Consider the following 16,456-nt stretch of genomic DNA (forward strand, 5'->3'; position numbering starts at 1 on the left):
CTCATCCCCCCTCTCCCCCCCATCTCTCTCTCTCCCCCCCCTCTCCTCTCTCCCCCCCATCCCCCCCTCTCCCCCCCCTCTTCTCTTCCCCCCCTCTCTCTCGCCCCCTCTCTCTCCTCTCCCCATATCTCTCTTCCCCCTATTTCTCTCCCCCATATTTCTCTCCCCCCTCTTTCTCTCCTCCCCCATGTCTCTCTCCCCCTCTCTCTCCCCCTCTCTCTCCCCCATCTCTCTCTCTCTCTTTTAATTTCTCTCTCTCTCTCTCTCTCTCTCTATCTCTCACTTTTTCTTCATTTTTCATTTTTCTCCCTCTCTCCTCCTCTCTCTCTTTCTCCCGCCTCCTCCTCTTCTCTCTTTGTCTCCTTTTCCCTCCTCTCTCCCTTATTTCTTTCTTTTTTTTTCTTTCTTTCTTTCTTTCTTTTTCTTTCTTTCTCTCCCTCTCTCTGTCTCTCTTTGTTTCCTTTCCTCCTGTCTCTTTCTCCCTCTCTCTCTTTCTCTTTCCCTCATTCTTTCTTTCTCCCTCTTTTTTCTTTCTCTCCCTTTCTCTGCCTCTCTTTGTCGCCTTTTCCTCCCGTCTCTTCTCTCTCTTTCCCTTTCTCACTCCCTTGTCTCATTTTCTCTTTCGCTTTCTTTCTTTCTTTCTTTCCTTCTCTCTTTCTCTATTTCTCTCTTTCTCTCTTTCTTTCGTTCTCTCTTTCTTTCTTTCTTTCTTTCTTTTTTCTTTCTTTCTTCTTTCTTTCTTTCTTTCTTTCTTTCTTTCTTTCTCTCTCTCTCTCTCTTCCACTTTTCATGTCAAATCTCTGACTTTGTGGTTTGTCCTTGTTCTTGATATTTTCTTATAACTTCTTTTTCAGCACCTAAAAGAAAAGGAGAATGATGAGCTTGATATTCAGCTGAAAGTGTTTGATGAGAATAGAGAAGATGACCTGCTGGAGCTCTCCCATCGCCTCAGGGACATTCGGGCTGAGATGGAATATCCTTCTCATAACATTTTACCTGTGTCGTATATTTGTTTTGTGATCCATTTTTGTCTGAGACGCACAGGTCAGCCGTTCATCTTGGGAAGCGTTTAAATAACCAAAAGACGCTGTAAAAACAAGTGATAAACTTTTATTATTTAGACTGAAAAAAAGATAATGGTATGATGGAATGATTATCAGGTAACTGCCCAATGCGCTTGTAAATAACGTAATGACTGATTTATCACCTCTGGTGTTTGGTGGGACTGACGGCTGCAGGTCAGAGAAGATGTTAGGATGGACAGAACACTATGAGATCAACCCACAGAGAACAAACCCATAGAGAGGGATATGTCATGGAAGGATCTCCTGTGACAGTTCATGTGGGACTTACTTTATACTGTATATAAATGTTTTATTGTTATTGTATAAACTGGGTCTTTATGGAACAGATGCATTAATTTGTCCTTGTTCTAGAACCCCAAGTGTCATTATTCTAGGACCCCAGGTGTCAGTGTGCTATTCTTTCAGGACCCTAGATATCAGTGTGTTGTTGTTGTAGGACCTCAGGTGTCAGTGTGCCATTATTCCAGGACCCCAAGTGTCAGTGTGCTATTATTTCAGGACCCCAAGTGTCAGTGTGCCATTATTCCAGGACCCCAAGTGTCAGTGTGCCATTATTCCAGGGCCCCAAGTGTCAGTGTGCCATTATTCCAGGGCCCCAAGTGTCAGTGTGCCATTATTCCAGGACCCCAAGTGTAAGTGTGCCATTATTCCAGGACCCCAGTGTAAGTGTGCCATTATTCCAGGACCCCAAGTGTCCATGTGCCATTATTCCAGGACCCCAAGTGTCCATGTGCCATTATTCCAGGACCCCAAGTGTCCATGTGCCATTATTCCAGGACCCCAAGTGTCCATGTGCCATTATTCCAGGACCCCAAGTGTCCATGTGCCATTATTCCAGGACCCCAAGTGTCCATGTGCCATTATTCCAGGACCCCATGTGTAAGTGTGCCATTATTACAGGACCTTAAGTGTAAAGTGTGCCATTATTACAGGACCCCAAGTGTCAGTGTGCCATTATTCCAGGACCCCAAGTGTCAGTGTGCCATTATTCCAGGACCCTAATTTTCCTTGCGCCATTATTCCAGGACCCCAAGTGTCAGTGTACCATTATTCCAGGACCCCAAGTGTCCATCTGCCATTATTCCAGGACCCCAAGTGTCAGTATGTCAATATTCCAGGGCCTGTAGTTTAAAGAATCATTATAGGGCCTCCAGGGTATGTGCAGCTTCCAGGTTGCATGCATTAAGATAAAAGCCTTCTGTGTGCAGCAGCCTCCCTAATACTTAACTGAGCCCCATCTCTCTCAGCGATGTCCACGAATGCCACGGCCATCTGTGACTCTCCCTCCTGATTGGCTGAGACACAGCAGCTGCTGTCAATCAAAGTCAGTTAGCCAATCGGGAGAGAGGGGCGGGGTCAAACAGGGCGCCATGTCTGAGTGGACACACAAAGCTGCGGTGCGGCACGAGTGCCCCCATAGCAAGCTTGAGGGAGGGGCCAGGAGCGCCGAAGAGGGACTCGTGAAGAGGAGGATTCCAGATGCTCTGTGCAAAACCAACTGCAGGGAGCAGGTGAGTATAATATGTTTGTTATTTCTATAGAAAAAAAAATCGAGACTTTACAATTACTTTAAACCAAAACAAATGTGAGTGACATGGTGAACTAGATGGATATCATTATCAATGAGTCAGGAGGAGGTACGGACTGTGTGCTCTCTTCCCCTCCTAAGCTCACACATAACAAAGGGTGGGGGGGGTGCAATTTGGCATCGCTGCCCTGGGCACTGGATGATCTTGTCCCAGCACTAGTATTGGGGTGACATTTATCTGGGACTCCCTGGCATTATTGTGCCATTGTTCTAGGATCCCCAATTGTCATTATGCTATTTTTGTGGGACCCCCAAGTGCATCATTGATCCAGGATCCTCTGGTGTTAGAGCATTGTTTCTGAATCCCCAATTGTCATATTGCTATTCAAGATTGCCAAAAAAAAAAAAATGGTATTCCATTCTTCTGGGTCCTCCTTTCTATTACACTTGTCCTATGAATACCAATTGAACCTTTTTCATGCCTAGTCAAAGTTCATATAATCCAGCGGACTCCTTACAGCATTAAACTTGAACAAACGTGGGTTCCATTGGGGGGACCAGATGGATAGCATAGTCAAAAAGCCTAAAAATTCAAAATGTCACCAGCGCACCATAAAGCCCAAAATAGAACATTTTATTTATCATCACCGTGTCACTAATGCCCAAGAAAGGGCTTCTCAGTAGTCCCAAAACATCACACTTTACACTTACAATGGACACCAGGCCGTACATGGGAGCCCTAGTCGGGCCTTTTTTCTATAATCCGCCCACATCTGACCTCAGCTTTTCCTCTTCCCCATGATCTGAATTGCAGTTTTAGTATACAATGTAACATTATATAAATACGGCATTAGACGTAATCCCTTAGCATGGGCGGTGGGAAGAACGATGAGGCAGAGTAAACAGTTGTTTTCACAACCGAATGAAGTCTCTTCTATGAAAATCAGAAAACAAAAACCCAGCACGCGGAATAATCTAAACAACGCCATCACAGGCGGACGCACTGCTGAGAAAGAAATCAATTTAGATTGTATCCTGTCTGTGTCAACAGGAAGAGCTGATAAGTGTGGATCAGACTATGCATGAAAATACATCCACAACTTTACATTGTGTTTGCAGCCGCCCGGCACAGTGGGAAAAAACGGGGATAGGAAGTAAAGCCGCAGCGTTATCCACTTTGGCTTAATGAATAGGGAGTGAGGCGCTATCACATCTGCAGTATGTAGACAAGGGTGGCCCAGGTAATCCTGGCAATAGATTTGTCGCTGATCTCACAATGTAGAACATTTGAAGGCGAAGCTTCACCTGGTTTTCAATAAATATTTCTGTTGCATCGGGATAAAGAAAATGGCAAACAGGTGCTATTGTTTTACTGTTTAAGATCGAAAAATCCCAATGCTCGGGGGAAAAAAAAAATGGTTAACTTAAAGTGAACCTATCATGTCAGCAATCATTAGTAAACTGCAAGAACCTGTCGTTCAACTGTCAAATTCCGAAAACTTGGTCACTGAGGGTTTTCTTGTATTGCCATGCTGAATGAAGGTGGGACCACAAAGGCTATAAGGAGCCTGTAGATGGCTAATACAGTCAAACGCCACCTTTGTCAAAAAGCAGCCATTCACAACTAGGGTTCCACCAGAGGTTGCTAGGGGTTCTTTGAGTTGTGGCTGATTGTGCTTGCTTCGTTAGCACTTGGTAGAGCCAGCTGCATGACAGCAAAGATATTTTTTACCACTACTGTAGGGGTTTCCAGTTGGTCACAAATGGAAGGAGCATTCTTCTCATTGGCTACCAATGTAAGGGACAATTACTGTAAGGACTATTTTTCCCACTGACCATCAATGTAATGATTGTTCTTCTAACCAATCAGCAGGGTAAGGAGCATCCTTTCCACTGGCCACCAATGTATAGAACATTCTTCCTATTGAATACTAATATAAGGAGCATTTTTCCTATTGACCACCAATGTAAAGAGCATTCTTCCCACTGGTCACCCATATAAGGGGCATTCTTATTGACCACCAACTAAAGGGGGCATTCTTATTACTGATCACCAATGCAAGGAACATTCTTCCCATAGATCACCAATGCAAGCAGCATTATTCCCACTGATCACCAAAGCAAGGAACATGCTTCCCACCGACCACTAATGTAAGACACATTCTTTTCATTGGCCACCAATGTAAGGAGCATTCTTCCCACTGACCAGTAATGTAAGGGACATTCTTCTCATTGGCCACCAATGAAAGGTGCATTCTTCCCACTGACCACCAATGCAAGGGGTATTCTTCCAAATGCCTATCGATGTAAGGAGAATTTTTCCTACTGACCACTAATGTAATGAACATTCTTCTCATTGGCCACCAATGTGAGGTCCATTATTCCTACTGACCACCAAAATAAGGATCATTCTTCCCACCGATCACCAATGCAAGGGACATGCTTCCCACCAACCACCAATGCAAGGGACATGCTTCTCACTGACCACCAATGTACGGAGCATTCCTCTCATTGGCCACCAATGTAAGGAGCATTCTTCTCACCAGCCACCAATGCAAGGGGCATTCTTCCCACTGACCACCTATGTAAGGAGTAATCTTCTCATTGGCAACCAATGTAAGTCAAATGTATCCAGTGACTTCCAGTGAATTGGTTCTAGCAGGGGTTGCCAAGACCTGAAATGTGTTTCAGGGGTTCCTCTGGGGTTAAAAAAGTTGAGAAAGACTGGTCTAAAATATCATTATTTAGAGCTGATTGTTTAATGCAGAATAGGTATAGGAAGAAATAAAAGACCATTTAATCTAAATAGGTATAATTTTAAAAAAATCCTTAAATGTGTTTAGTAAAAAACACCTCAACCCCTCTTTATATTAACCAACCGTAATATTCTGCTTGTCATTCATTCCAATTCTACCACCTTGCACAGTGCCGTCTCACAGATCATTGGGCGTGGAGCACATGGAAGACCTCATCACTATCCAATCACAGGTCCTTGACCAGGCTAAATTGCTTCAAAAGTGAGGTCAGGGCATCTGGCAAGGATGATGCAAGCTCAAAAGTGGCTGAGCCAAATAAAAATGATTTTTGAAGGTATATATATGCATTTCAGCTAAGTATTTAGATGCTTTCCTATAATTGTGCTCCAAGAGAAGCCTTTACTGTACTTTCTTTTGTCCTGCTTTGGTTGATAGGAAGCATATTTTATTGTATAGAAGGCATTTACATCTCATTTGTGTGTTATTGTTCCTTGACTCCTTGCACCGATATCAATGAAGTCTATCATCTCTTGTACAATATGCTGAAGGACACCGCTTCGGAGCCGTACCTCCTCTCCATCCTGCAGCACTTCCTTCTGATCCGCAACGACTATTACATCAGGTGAGGATTGTTAAATCTCCCCGCCTTCTCATCCTTTGTCCGGGGAAATAATAGGCATGTGACAAAACAAAGCTCCTTCCTAGGTGTCCTTGGTTCTTGTGAGAGCGGACAGGGGACATTATGAAGATAACAGAACTGCTGTGTGACAATAAGATAGGCAGAAACACAACTGATATGAAAAGAATGTCAACACAATACCCACAGTGGCAAAATGTAATATTTATTTCTGGAAATATATCAAACATAGGAGAATAAAAAAAATAAAAAGGGCTAGGAGGTGGACATAAAATTCTTCTCTTCAGTCCCACACAGTTGTACCGACTCCTCTCTCGGACTAAGTTGGCTTATTCAGATTTTTTTATTTTATATAATCTTGGTTTATATTCACAATTCTGACAACACAGTCACAATAAAACGATAGTAATCAGGTAACAGACAATGAAAAAATAAAAACAAAAAGAGTAAGCAAAGCAACCCAAGTGGGTCATTGATCAATTAACATGAGGCCCGATTGGCTGTCCAACATAGAGGGTGTTAGCCCTTGTACACACGGACGGACATTCCGACGGAAAATGTCCGATCGGACCGTGTTGTTGGATAATCCGATCGTGTGTGGGCTCCATCGGACTGTTTACGTCGGAATTTTCGACAACATGATCCGATCGGACTCGTTTGTAGAGAATTCCGATCGGACAAAGTGCCACGCATGCTCAGATCAAATTCCTAGACCAAAGCTATTGGCTACTAGCCTGAACGTAGTCCCGTCGTAACGGAATAACGTCATCACGTTCTGATCGAACGGATTTTCTGACAACTTTGTCCGACCGTGTGTATGCAACACCAGTTTCGGACGAAATCCGTCAGACAAAATCCGTCAGACAAAATCCGACGGATTTTGTTGTCGGAATGTCCGACCGTGTGTACAAGTGCTTAGAGATGGAGGCATCACTTAGTGGTCATGAAAACATATGAACTATATCATCGTTAGTTTGTCTCTGGCCCTTCTATCAAACTTAGCAGTATTAATGAGCAAACACCTCTGATTTGGGCAGAAAAACTTTAGCCCAGAGGGCAGGTATATGAAGAGAACATAAAACATAAAAACCAAACTAAAACAATAAAAAAAAAGAAGCACTCTATTTAAATGTATGAGCAATCATATATCAGATGTCAAGTCTATAACATTTATGACAGTTAAACTTTCCCTCCCCACCGAGGCGGTACCCTTTGGTTGTGTGTTTGTGCGGGCCCCGTCTGCATAATGAATCCAAGTGGCCCAGATCCCATACCATTTATCATGTCTATCGTTACATGTCGCCATCCACTCCTCAGCAGCCCTAATATCGTTCACAAGACAAATCCATTCCGAGCGGCATGGAACTTGGCTTCTCTTCCAATAGATGGGGATCAATCTCCTAGCCGCATTCAGGTGGTGAGGCAATACCGATTTTCGTTAGAGGCTGAGAGGAATGGTGGGGACATGAAGGAGGAAACCCATTGGAGTGTCAGGGAGGTCTATTTTTAAGATGAGGTTTATTTGGGTTCTAATGTCCTGCCAATACGGCTGTAACTTAGGGCAATCACACCAAATGTGTAAAAATGAACCCCTATGTACACAGTCCTGCCAGCAAGCATCTGAGGAAGCTGGGTATATTTTATCAAGTTTGGCGGGGACACTATACCATCTAGCCATAACCTTGAACCCATTCTCCTGCATTTTCCTGTCAACAGAACTAGAATGAGTAAGGCAATACAGGTGGCCAAGTTGCAGCACAGTGAACTCATATTGCAGGTCTTTTTCCCATTCTCGAATGTATATTGGCTTCCCCTTGGGTCCCAGCCCTAATAGCATCTCATCCAGGACAGATATGGAGTGTGGGATTGGATTGGCAGACATGCACAGCTTCTCAAAAGGAGTGGAGGAGGTAGGGGAGCGCATGGCTTGAGGTAAATCACGTGTAAAATGTTAAAGCTGTCCATATCTCCAATCATCCAGAGGGAATCTACCATACTGAGCTCTAAGTTCCTCCGACGGGAGTAATTCCTGGTTTTGGAAGAAGCTACGGCACCTCACCTCACCATCTGCCGTTCAAGTATGGAAGACAGGCCTGGGGCAAACCAGGAAGCCTTCCAGGAGAGCCGGTGGAGAACCGAGGGGCAAGCTGTCCTGACTTGTTTAGGGCATCCCATTCCTGCAAAGCATGAACAGTAGCTGGAGAGACAAATGCTGACAAACCTTTATGTGCCTGGGCAGCCATGGGGCATGGGATAATTTGCAACCAGCCAGAAACTTTTCTAAAGATACCCACACCTTAGTGGACACCCCATGGTGCCAGTCCAATATCTGCTGCCCAGTGATTGCCTCATAATATTTGCGTATATCTGGGACGCCTGGGCCCCCCAGCCTCTTAGGTCTCTGCAGGGTGCGAAGAGCCAACCGAGGGCTTCGCCCATGCCAGATATATTTTAGGAATGTACAGTTAAATTACTGGGAGCAGAGGGGAGTAAGATAAACACCCAGATATTTCAGGTGAGTGTGGCACCAAGTGAAGGAGAAAGAGGACTGCAACCGTGTATGTAAGCTCGATGTGATATTCAAGGATAGAATTTCAGATTTATTGTAATTGATTCTGAAATTTGAGCGTAAGCTGAAATTCTGCAATTCATCCATGATGTTGGGGAGAGAAATTAAAGGGTCAACCACATAGAACAGGATATTGTCCACATAAGCAGAGAGTTTGTGCTCCCTTGGCCCAATGCCTGAAGCCCTTGACATCAAGCAAATCTTATTGAGTAATGGTTCAGGGGGAGGGTGAAAATGAGGGGGGACAGTGGGCAGCCCTGCCTAGTCCCGTTCAGAATAGGGAAGGTGTCCGAAAGGACACCATTCACCTTAACTCTGGCCTCAAGGAAGCTATAGAGCGAGGTTATCCAGGAGAGCATGTTAGGGCCAAGTTCCAGCCTGGTCAATACAGCTTGAAGGTATACCCAGTTCACCGTGTCCAATGCCTTTTCAGCGCCAGTAGAAAGCAAAGCAGGAGGCAGCTTAGATGACAGGTCTGTGTTTGTGCCCAATGGATCAATTGAATCGCCCAGTTAGAGTTGTCCCTAGCTAGCTAGTAATAAACCCAGTTTGGTCTGGATGTATGATAGATGGCATTATGGGTTTAAGTCGGTTTGTTAAAATCTTCGCTAATATTTTTATGTTGGTGTTGAGAATCAATATCTTTCTGTAGTTACTAGGGGCAGCGTGGTCTTTCCTGTCTTTGGGGAGCACAGTAATATGGGCCAGTTGCCCCTCTTTGGGTATAGCGGTACCTGAAGCTGAGGCGTTAAAGTAGGCACACATTGGATTAGACAATAAGGAGAGGAAGGTACCGTAATAGGCGTTCAAATATCCATCAGGGCCTGGGCTTTTCCCTTTCGGGAGCTCTTTTATCACTGTTTCCAGCTTCATCTGGGTAATAGGCATTTCAAGTTGTTTGCTGGTTTTGTTAGTGAGTTGGGGGTCTGAGCTTCTTCCAGATGCTCCAGGATATGGCCCTGCTTCTGATCTGCCACTGAGGCAGACAGTTTAGCAGGGAGATGATAGAGCTAGGCATAGTATTTCCGAAAAGGCAGATGCATTCTTAAAGAAGTGAACTACTGGGGAACTCATTGCAGGATGGAGTTTATGTACATGGTCCGAGGTCTATTGTCTCCTTAGGGCCCATTGGCATCATCATAGAGGCCGCCAAGGTCTTTGCACTATTGTTTGTGTTTCTTTCTCAGTAGAATGGAAGGTGTGAGTTCTCGAGCCTACCCTTAAGTCTAGGGGGAGGATGTGTGGCAATCAGGTTACTTCCTCCCCTGAACCGGGTGGTCTCTCTTCGGGGGTGCCCATCTAGTACTTGTTGGTTGGCTTCGACTGACCATGAGGAGAGATACCTTTCTCAGGCCTTTGGCTAGGTGTACCGAGTTGAGCCTAGCCCCTCTCAGGAGCCTCATGCCCCGGAGTGGTCTGGGTAAGATCCTACTCCTTCAGGGGGTGGGCATGAGACACATGCGTAAGTGAACTTTTTGTGTGTTTTTCACATGCACTTTTTATGTACGCTTAGATGTTTTGTTTTTACGTACCACCGCAGATTCAAAAATAGAGGTTGCCTGGGTAAGGGATCGAACATGGAACCCTTCATCACCTTCTCCAATAGGGCACCCCATTGACATACTTGCCAACATTATGATCCTGGATCATACACACTGGTAACCCCACCCTGTCCACTTTCCAGTTGGCCAAATCATTCCTACGTCATGGTTTGGTCCTATCAAGACCCTGCCCCTGAATGTACATGTACTGTCCATGACACCCCTTTAAGAGGAAGGTCCCATTAAGACCCCTCCACTAAATATGAGAGGGCCTTCCACTCATGTGCATTAGCTCAAAAAAGATTGGTGTGATCTTGGGACACAGAACTGACATGACTGTGTCTAAAATTAGGTATGTAATGAAAAGGTAAAATAATGAAAACAATCAGCGCACACAGAAATCAAGTATAACGAAAATGCAAGCTGTACACTGTAGGTTAATTACAACACCTCAGATAAAATGCAAAAGATAAAAGTAGTGCCGCACAATATGTGAGTCCATAAGCATGTATGAGAAAAACAGTAAAGTTCTTCAGCAATAGAAGGCAGGATACACCTCATCAGGAAAGACACAATTCAAATCCGCTGAATATTCTGAGTGTCTAATCCTCCACCAACAAATCCAAACTCTTACCAGATACGGTGGACCTCTGCTGCTTCACATTGCCATTTTTATTGATCGCTATTCCAGCATCTTTTATGTCACGGCCATAAGATATTTTTTTCTTATACTGTGGATCAATTCATTAAATTAACTTTGCGGAGAACACTTAGATTGTGTTTATTTCCATTTTCATATCTGGGAATATCTGGTTTTATTGGTTACACCTACCAACTGCCTTCATCCCATCTATGGATACAAGCCTATATGACATTCCGTTAGCTCAGAGGTCCACCAGCTCTGGTAAGAGTTTGGATTTATTGGTGGAAGATTAGTCACCCAGAATATTCAGTGGATTGAATTGCGTCTCTCCTCACGAGGTGTCCTTGGGTTCTATTGCTGAAGAACTTTACAGTTTTTCTCATACATGCTTATGGACTCACATATTACGCTGCACTAATTCTTACATCTTTTACATGTAATGAAAAGGAAAGTTTTTTTTTTTTTTTTTTTGTAAAAATGTAATTAGCATATTGGTGAGGGAGAGGGAGGAACCAAGGAAGGGCAGCACATAGGTAGAATAAACCTCAGTTTTTAATGGCAGTCATTAAGTCATTTGAACAGGTGAACCATTTCGATCAGACTTCCAACTTGCTAAAGTTCCCTCGAGTGTTTTAGCATAAATTGTAACCCATATACAGTATTTCCATCTAAAGGGCTTTTAAATGTAATAGTTAAGCACTGAGAAATGCTTTTCACTGTGCTACAAGGTTAAATAATTCGAAGAACAAGAGAAAACAAAGGCCATTTATATTACTTACCTTCAGCGTTTCCAAACACAAGAAGAATGTCATTACCTATGACAGAATGTTTTCTGTATTTCTAAAATGCTAAAATTGGAGAACAGATGGTATATAAAAAAAATCCCTTTTCTTTGATTTGTAGTTGAATTCTAGGCTAGTAACTGAATACACACTTTGGAAGTGCTTTCTGAACAGTTTTAAGAAAGTCTGTTCAGCCAGTCTTGTGACACACCTCACTCAAGAGAGTGACGTCTTTAATTTTAAAGTGCTTGTAAACCCTTACATATACCCATTGAATCACAATCAAACAAATCTCCTGCGCTCAACAGTACTGCGATAGCAATGGAAGAAGCCTATAACAGTACATGCACAGGCCTTGCTGCCCTCCAAGGGTCAGGGGATACCCAATGGAAACACTGTTCCCAAATTAAGAGAGAGCGCACCAACTTGCACATTACCAAGTAATATTAATTGAAATCAAAAAGAACGAAACGTACCAAACAAGTGGATAGTAAAAGCATATCAGAGTCCACAATGGACAAAAAGCAACCAGGTCACCAGGACTGTGTCCAACACACCGGAGGACCTTCCAGATGGCTGACGCATTTTGAGGGGGGGTCCCTCTTCTGAGGAAGGTCCTCCGGCGTGTTGGACACAGTCCTGTTGACCTGGTTGCTTTTTGTCTATTGTGGACTCTGATATGCTTTTACTATCCACTTGTTTTTATGTTTCCTTTTTGATTTTAATAAATATTACTTGGGTAATGCCAGAACAGAGGAGGCTGTTATATTTTCAAAGGGAAGCCAACTCCATAGTAATACTCTTGGTTTTGGAATGGGATATCCAACAAGCTCATATAGGCATGATGGTCAGGTATCCATAAAGTAAAAAGACACCTTCCTAGAAGAGTGGATGATGTTGGAGCCACAAGGTGGGGACAACTTTATATTAACACCCATAGTTTTAGAATGGGATGTCCAACAAGCTCATATGGGTGTAATGGTCAGGTGTCCACAAAGTAGAAAGCCTTCCTAGAAGAGTGTGTGATGTTAGAGCCACAAAGAGGAGGAAACTCTATCGTAATACCCATTGTTTTGGAATGTAATGTCCAACAAGCTCATATGGGTGTAATAGTCAGGTGTCCACAAAGTAGAAAGCCTTCCTAGAAGAGTGGGTGATGTTAGAGTCATTAAGTGGGTACAACTCTATATTAATTCCCATAGTTTTAGAATGGGATGTCCAACAAACTCATATAGGTGTGATGTCCAGGTGTCCACAAAGTAGAAAACCTTCCTAGAAGAGTGGATGATGTTAAAGCCACATATTGGGGGCAACTCTTTATTATTACCCATGGTTTTGAAATGAGATGTCCAACAAGCTCATATAGATGTGATGGTCAGGTGTCCACAAAGTAGAAAGCCTTCCTGGAAGAGTGGGCGATATTAGAGCTACAGAATGGGGACACCTGTATAATAATACCCATGGTTTTGGAATGGGATGTCCAACAAGCTCATATGGGTGTAATGGTCAGGTGTCCACAAAGTAAAACGCCTTCCTAGAAGAAGAGCGGGTGATGTTAGAGTCATAAAGTGGGTACAACTCTATATTATTACCCGTGGTTTTAGAATGGGATGTTCAACAAGTTCATTTAGGTGTGATGGTCGGGTATTCATAAAATTTGGGCCGTATATGGTATCTTCCTTTTGCTCCCCTACTGGGAACAAAGGAGAGCCCTGTGTAAGCTACAACTGGCAGCTTACACAGGGCTATGGATACCCAGCCTGACAGCTTTGATCGGCAACAGTGCTGTCAGATGGAGTTCTGTTTTACTTTCAAAGATTTTTATTGGTTTTGACAGACATGAGAATCAAAACAGAACATTACAAAACAATTAAACGTACAAACTCGTTACAGGTAACATGCTTTGCAATAAGATGTTTCAGGGGTGACCTAGAATACCAACAGTGAGGTGAGGCATAAACACACTCCATAGAAGCCGAACTCTTGCTTGCTTACGGCAAAGCGGGGTCTAATCTGGAAATCACCAACTAGCCCTCCCCCGCACCCCGTCTGGGAGCACACTGTGCGGTGGGGGGGATGCTCGGAAACCAACGTTAACCACCAGAAGTGGGGAGACCTCCCGGAGCCAAGTGGAGAGGAATCATTTTAGTGGTGTGAGTGCATAGCCCGCACCTCGACTCTACAGTAATATATAACACTTAAGGCATAAAAGAGGAGAGCCGAGCAAGTCTTGGGGATTAAGGCATCCCACTGAAACCCCACTTAGCAAAACACAACAGGCTTCTGTACCTGTAAACAGGGGGTGGGAGGGGTGAGGAGCATGGTAAAAAGGGGGGGGAAGGGGAGCGTGTCCGCAGTTGAGCGTCCCTCACAATCGAGGGTAATCCAGGGAGCTAGGGTAGGACACCCGGAATGAGCGAGATGCCCACATGGTGAGCCCAAGGCTCCCACGTAGCTTCAAACTGAGCTGTATTGTCTAGTAGAATGCCGGAAAGTTTCTCTTGCACCATGATCCAAGAGATTTTTTTGACGGCTGCTGCAAAGGAAACCTTAGGGAGTTTCCAGGCTTTGGCTATTGTCATTTTGGCTCCCAGTAATATAAAGTGTATTAGTTTACGAGAGTATTTCGGAATCCCAGGGAGATTAGCATTGAGTAGAGCAATGGCAGGACTTCTCGGTACAACATGATTGGAGTTCTGTTTTAAAGCAAACCCGTTGAGCTGCCATGAATTTGTAAAGCACAGGTTTTATTTAATGTGGAACTCCTGCAATTAAAAAAAAAAAAAAAAAAAAAGGAAAAAAGTTTTGCATGGAGTGCAAAGAATTAAAAAGTCGAGTTGCTGCCTTTGTCCCTCCCTTCCTCTCCTAATGTTAGTAGTCATTGGGGAAGGAAGTGATAAATCTCTCCAATAGCAATTAAAACCTGAGAGAGGATCAATTCCTTCTCCACTCTATCCCAAACTTAGCAAAAAAAAAAAGTGTAGTTAACTTTTTAACATCTTCCTCCATTACCAATGCATCTGTTAACACGTTTGTACTCTCTGGATTGGCCGCAATCTTATTGCTGTTTTCTCCAGCTTGTTTTTCTATGCATATATGACATAAAGATTGAATTTGCAATGCATTTTGTTCATCAAGACTCACAATTCCCGCTGCGCATTTTTATCCCCCCCAAAGGCCACGGTATCACGTGCTGGGAAATCAATAGGTCGTACTGTTGTTTTTTTACATCAATTTTGTTAACGTAAATAAAAGAAAATGAAAAAAATCACCTTGGCTTTATAATGACATTGAAGAATGTTATTGACAGCAATGTGATAAGCATGAAATGGATGTCAAGTATCTCTCATATAAATTGCATCAATATTTATAAGCGTGTCAGTAAGACATGAAGCCATGGAGGGAGGAAGGCGCTCTTAAAGGGCAACTTCATCCAAATAGCTAAGTACACAACTGAAAAAAACATAAACCCCAAAACAAAAATTGCTTTGAAACCCATCTCTGAAACGCATGCACAGTAACTAAAAATAAGGGTGACCCCTGGATCCCGGGACCAGGGCTGGGACAAGGGGTGGGCAGGAGTGTCGGTTGCCCTGGGTACTGTGGTATCAAGTGAAGTGGGGGGGGGGGCACCACAAGGAGATAGGGAGGGGGTTTGGTTGAGAAGTGGAATTTGGAGGGGAGGAAGCGGGTAAGAAACGTCCTAGGAGGGCAAATATGAGGAGGTGTGCTAGGAATGTGATTTGGGGGGATTTTTGTTGGGAGGGGGGATAGGTGAGGAAGATTTGTGCTAGTAGGGGTGGTTGGGGGTATCTGTGCTGGGGGGAATCTGTGCCAGATTGAGGGAGGGGACTTTGTGCTGGAAGGGGGATTTGGAGTGGGGGAGAGGATTTGTTCTTAGATGGGTAATTTGAGGGTTAGGGGATATGTGCTAGGAGGGGAAACTTTTTTGTGGCGGGGGGGATTTGTGCTAGAGCCATATGGGTAGAGAGAATTTGAGCTGGGGTAATAGGGGGCAAAGATTTGTGCTCAGAGGGGCAATTTCAGGAGGGGGCAGATTTGTACTGAGAGAAGGGGGAATTCTTGCTTAGGAATTGAGCATGCTTATTAGTATACTTTTTTTTGGAAGGGGAGGGGTTTTTTCGCTTACACATAATGCTCATACATATGGTTGGGCACAATTTGGCATGGTCACCCTGGGCTCTACATGACCTTGTCCCGGCACTGCCCGGGACACAACATTATTGAGGTCCAACATGCGGGACTGTCCACACAAATCGGGGACAGTTTGCATCCATGAAAATAATTGTCACCTTTTAAAAAAAATAAGACTATCTTAATGTGTTTGCTTTGTAAATTGAGCCTAAAGCTTCATCTAGATAAAAGAAAAAGAGCATACAGCGTGCATGGAGTGTAATTAGCTGGCAAAGGGGAGCCAAAGGTGGTAGAATTGGGCCAAACACACACCCCCCGGGTTCCATTCGCGCCAGAACTCTTGAATATCGCAAAAGATCAGAATCCAAACCGCGAACCCCATTGAAGTCTATGGGACCCAAACTTGAAAAAATCAAAAGTGCCCATTTTGAAGGCTTATATGCAAGTTAGTGGCCATAAAAAGCGCATAGGCACCTGGATACTGCCCCCAGGGGACATGTGTACTGCCCTCGGGGGATCAATGCAAAACATAAAAAAAAAAAATCAGGAGCAGTGATTTTAATGATGCTTTTTTAGCAGGCCAGAGCCCCCCCCCCCCCCCCCTCATCAGGGCCTTGATTAACGTAGGGGCTATTGGAGCTGCAGCTCCAGGCCCCTACCTTAATATAGGCCCAGCCACCCAAAAAGAACATGGAAAGCAATGGGGCAACAGGAAGAGATCTCCCCTGACAGGCCCTGCATTCCACATGCACCGCCGGGG

General features: G+C 44.0%; 1 protein-coding gene across 3 annotated transcripts in view; it reads left to right on the forward strand.

The window, feature by feature from the left end:
- The window catches only part of DIAPH2 (diaphanous related formin 2), a 1,637,420-nt gene that overhangs the window by 475,746 nt on the left and 1,145,218 nt on the right, over positions 1-16,456 (forward strand). For all 3 annotated transcript variants that reach the window (XM_077484914.1, XM_077484903.1, XM_077484922.1), the window contains 2 exons: positions 855-973; positions 5,875-5,991. In XM_077484914.1, the coding sequence (XP_077341040.1) occupies positions 855-973; positions 5,875-5,991 (236 nt within the window). The remainder of the gene's footprint in view (positions 1-854; positions 974-5,874; positions 5,992-16,456) is intronic.

The sequence above is a fragment of the Lithobates pipiens genome, unplaced genomic scaffold (genome assembly GCF_037356315.1).
Source record: "Lithobates pipiens isolate NorthernLeopardFrog02 unplaced genomic scaffold, aLitPip1_a1.2 Scaffold_1, whole genome shotgun sequence".
In the NCBI taxonomy this organism is placed as follows: domain Eukaryota; kingdom Metazoa; phylum Chordata; class Amphibia; order Anura; family Ranidae; genus Lithobates; species Lithobates pipiens.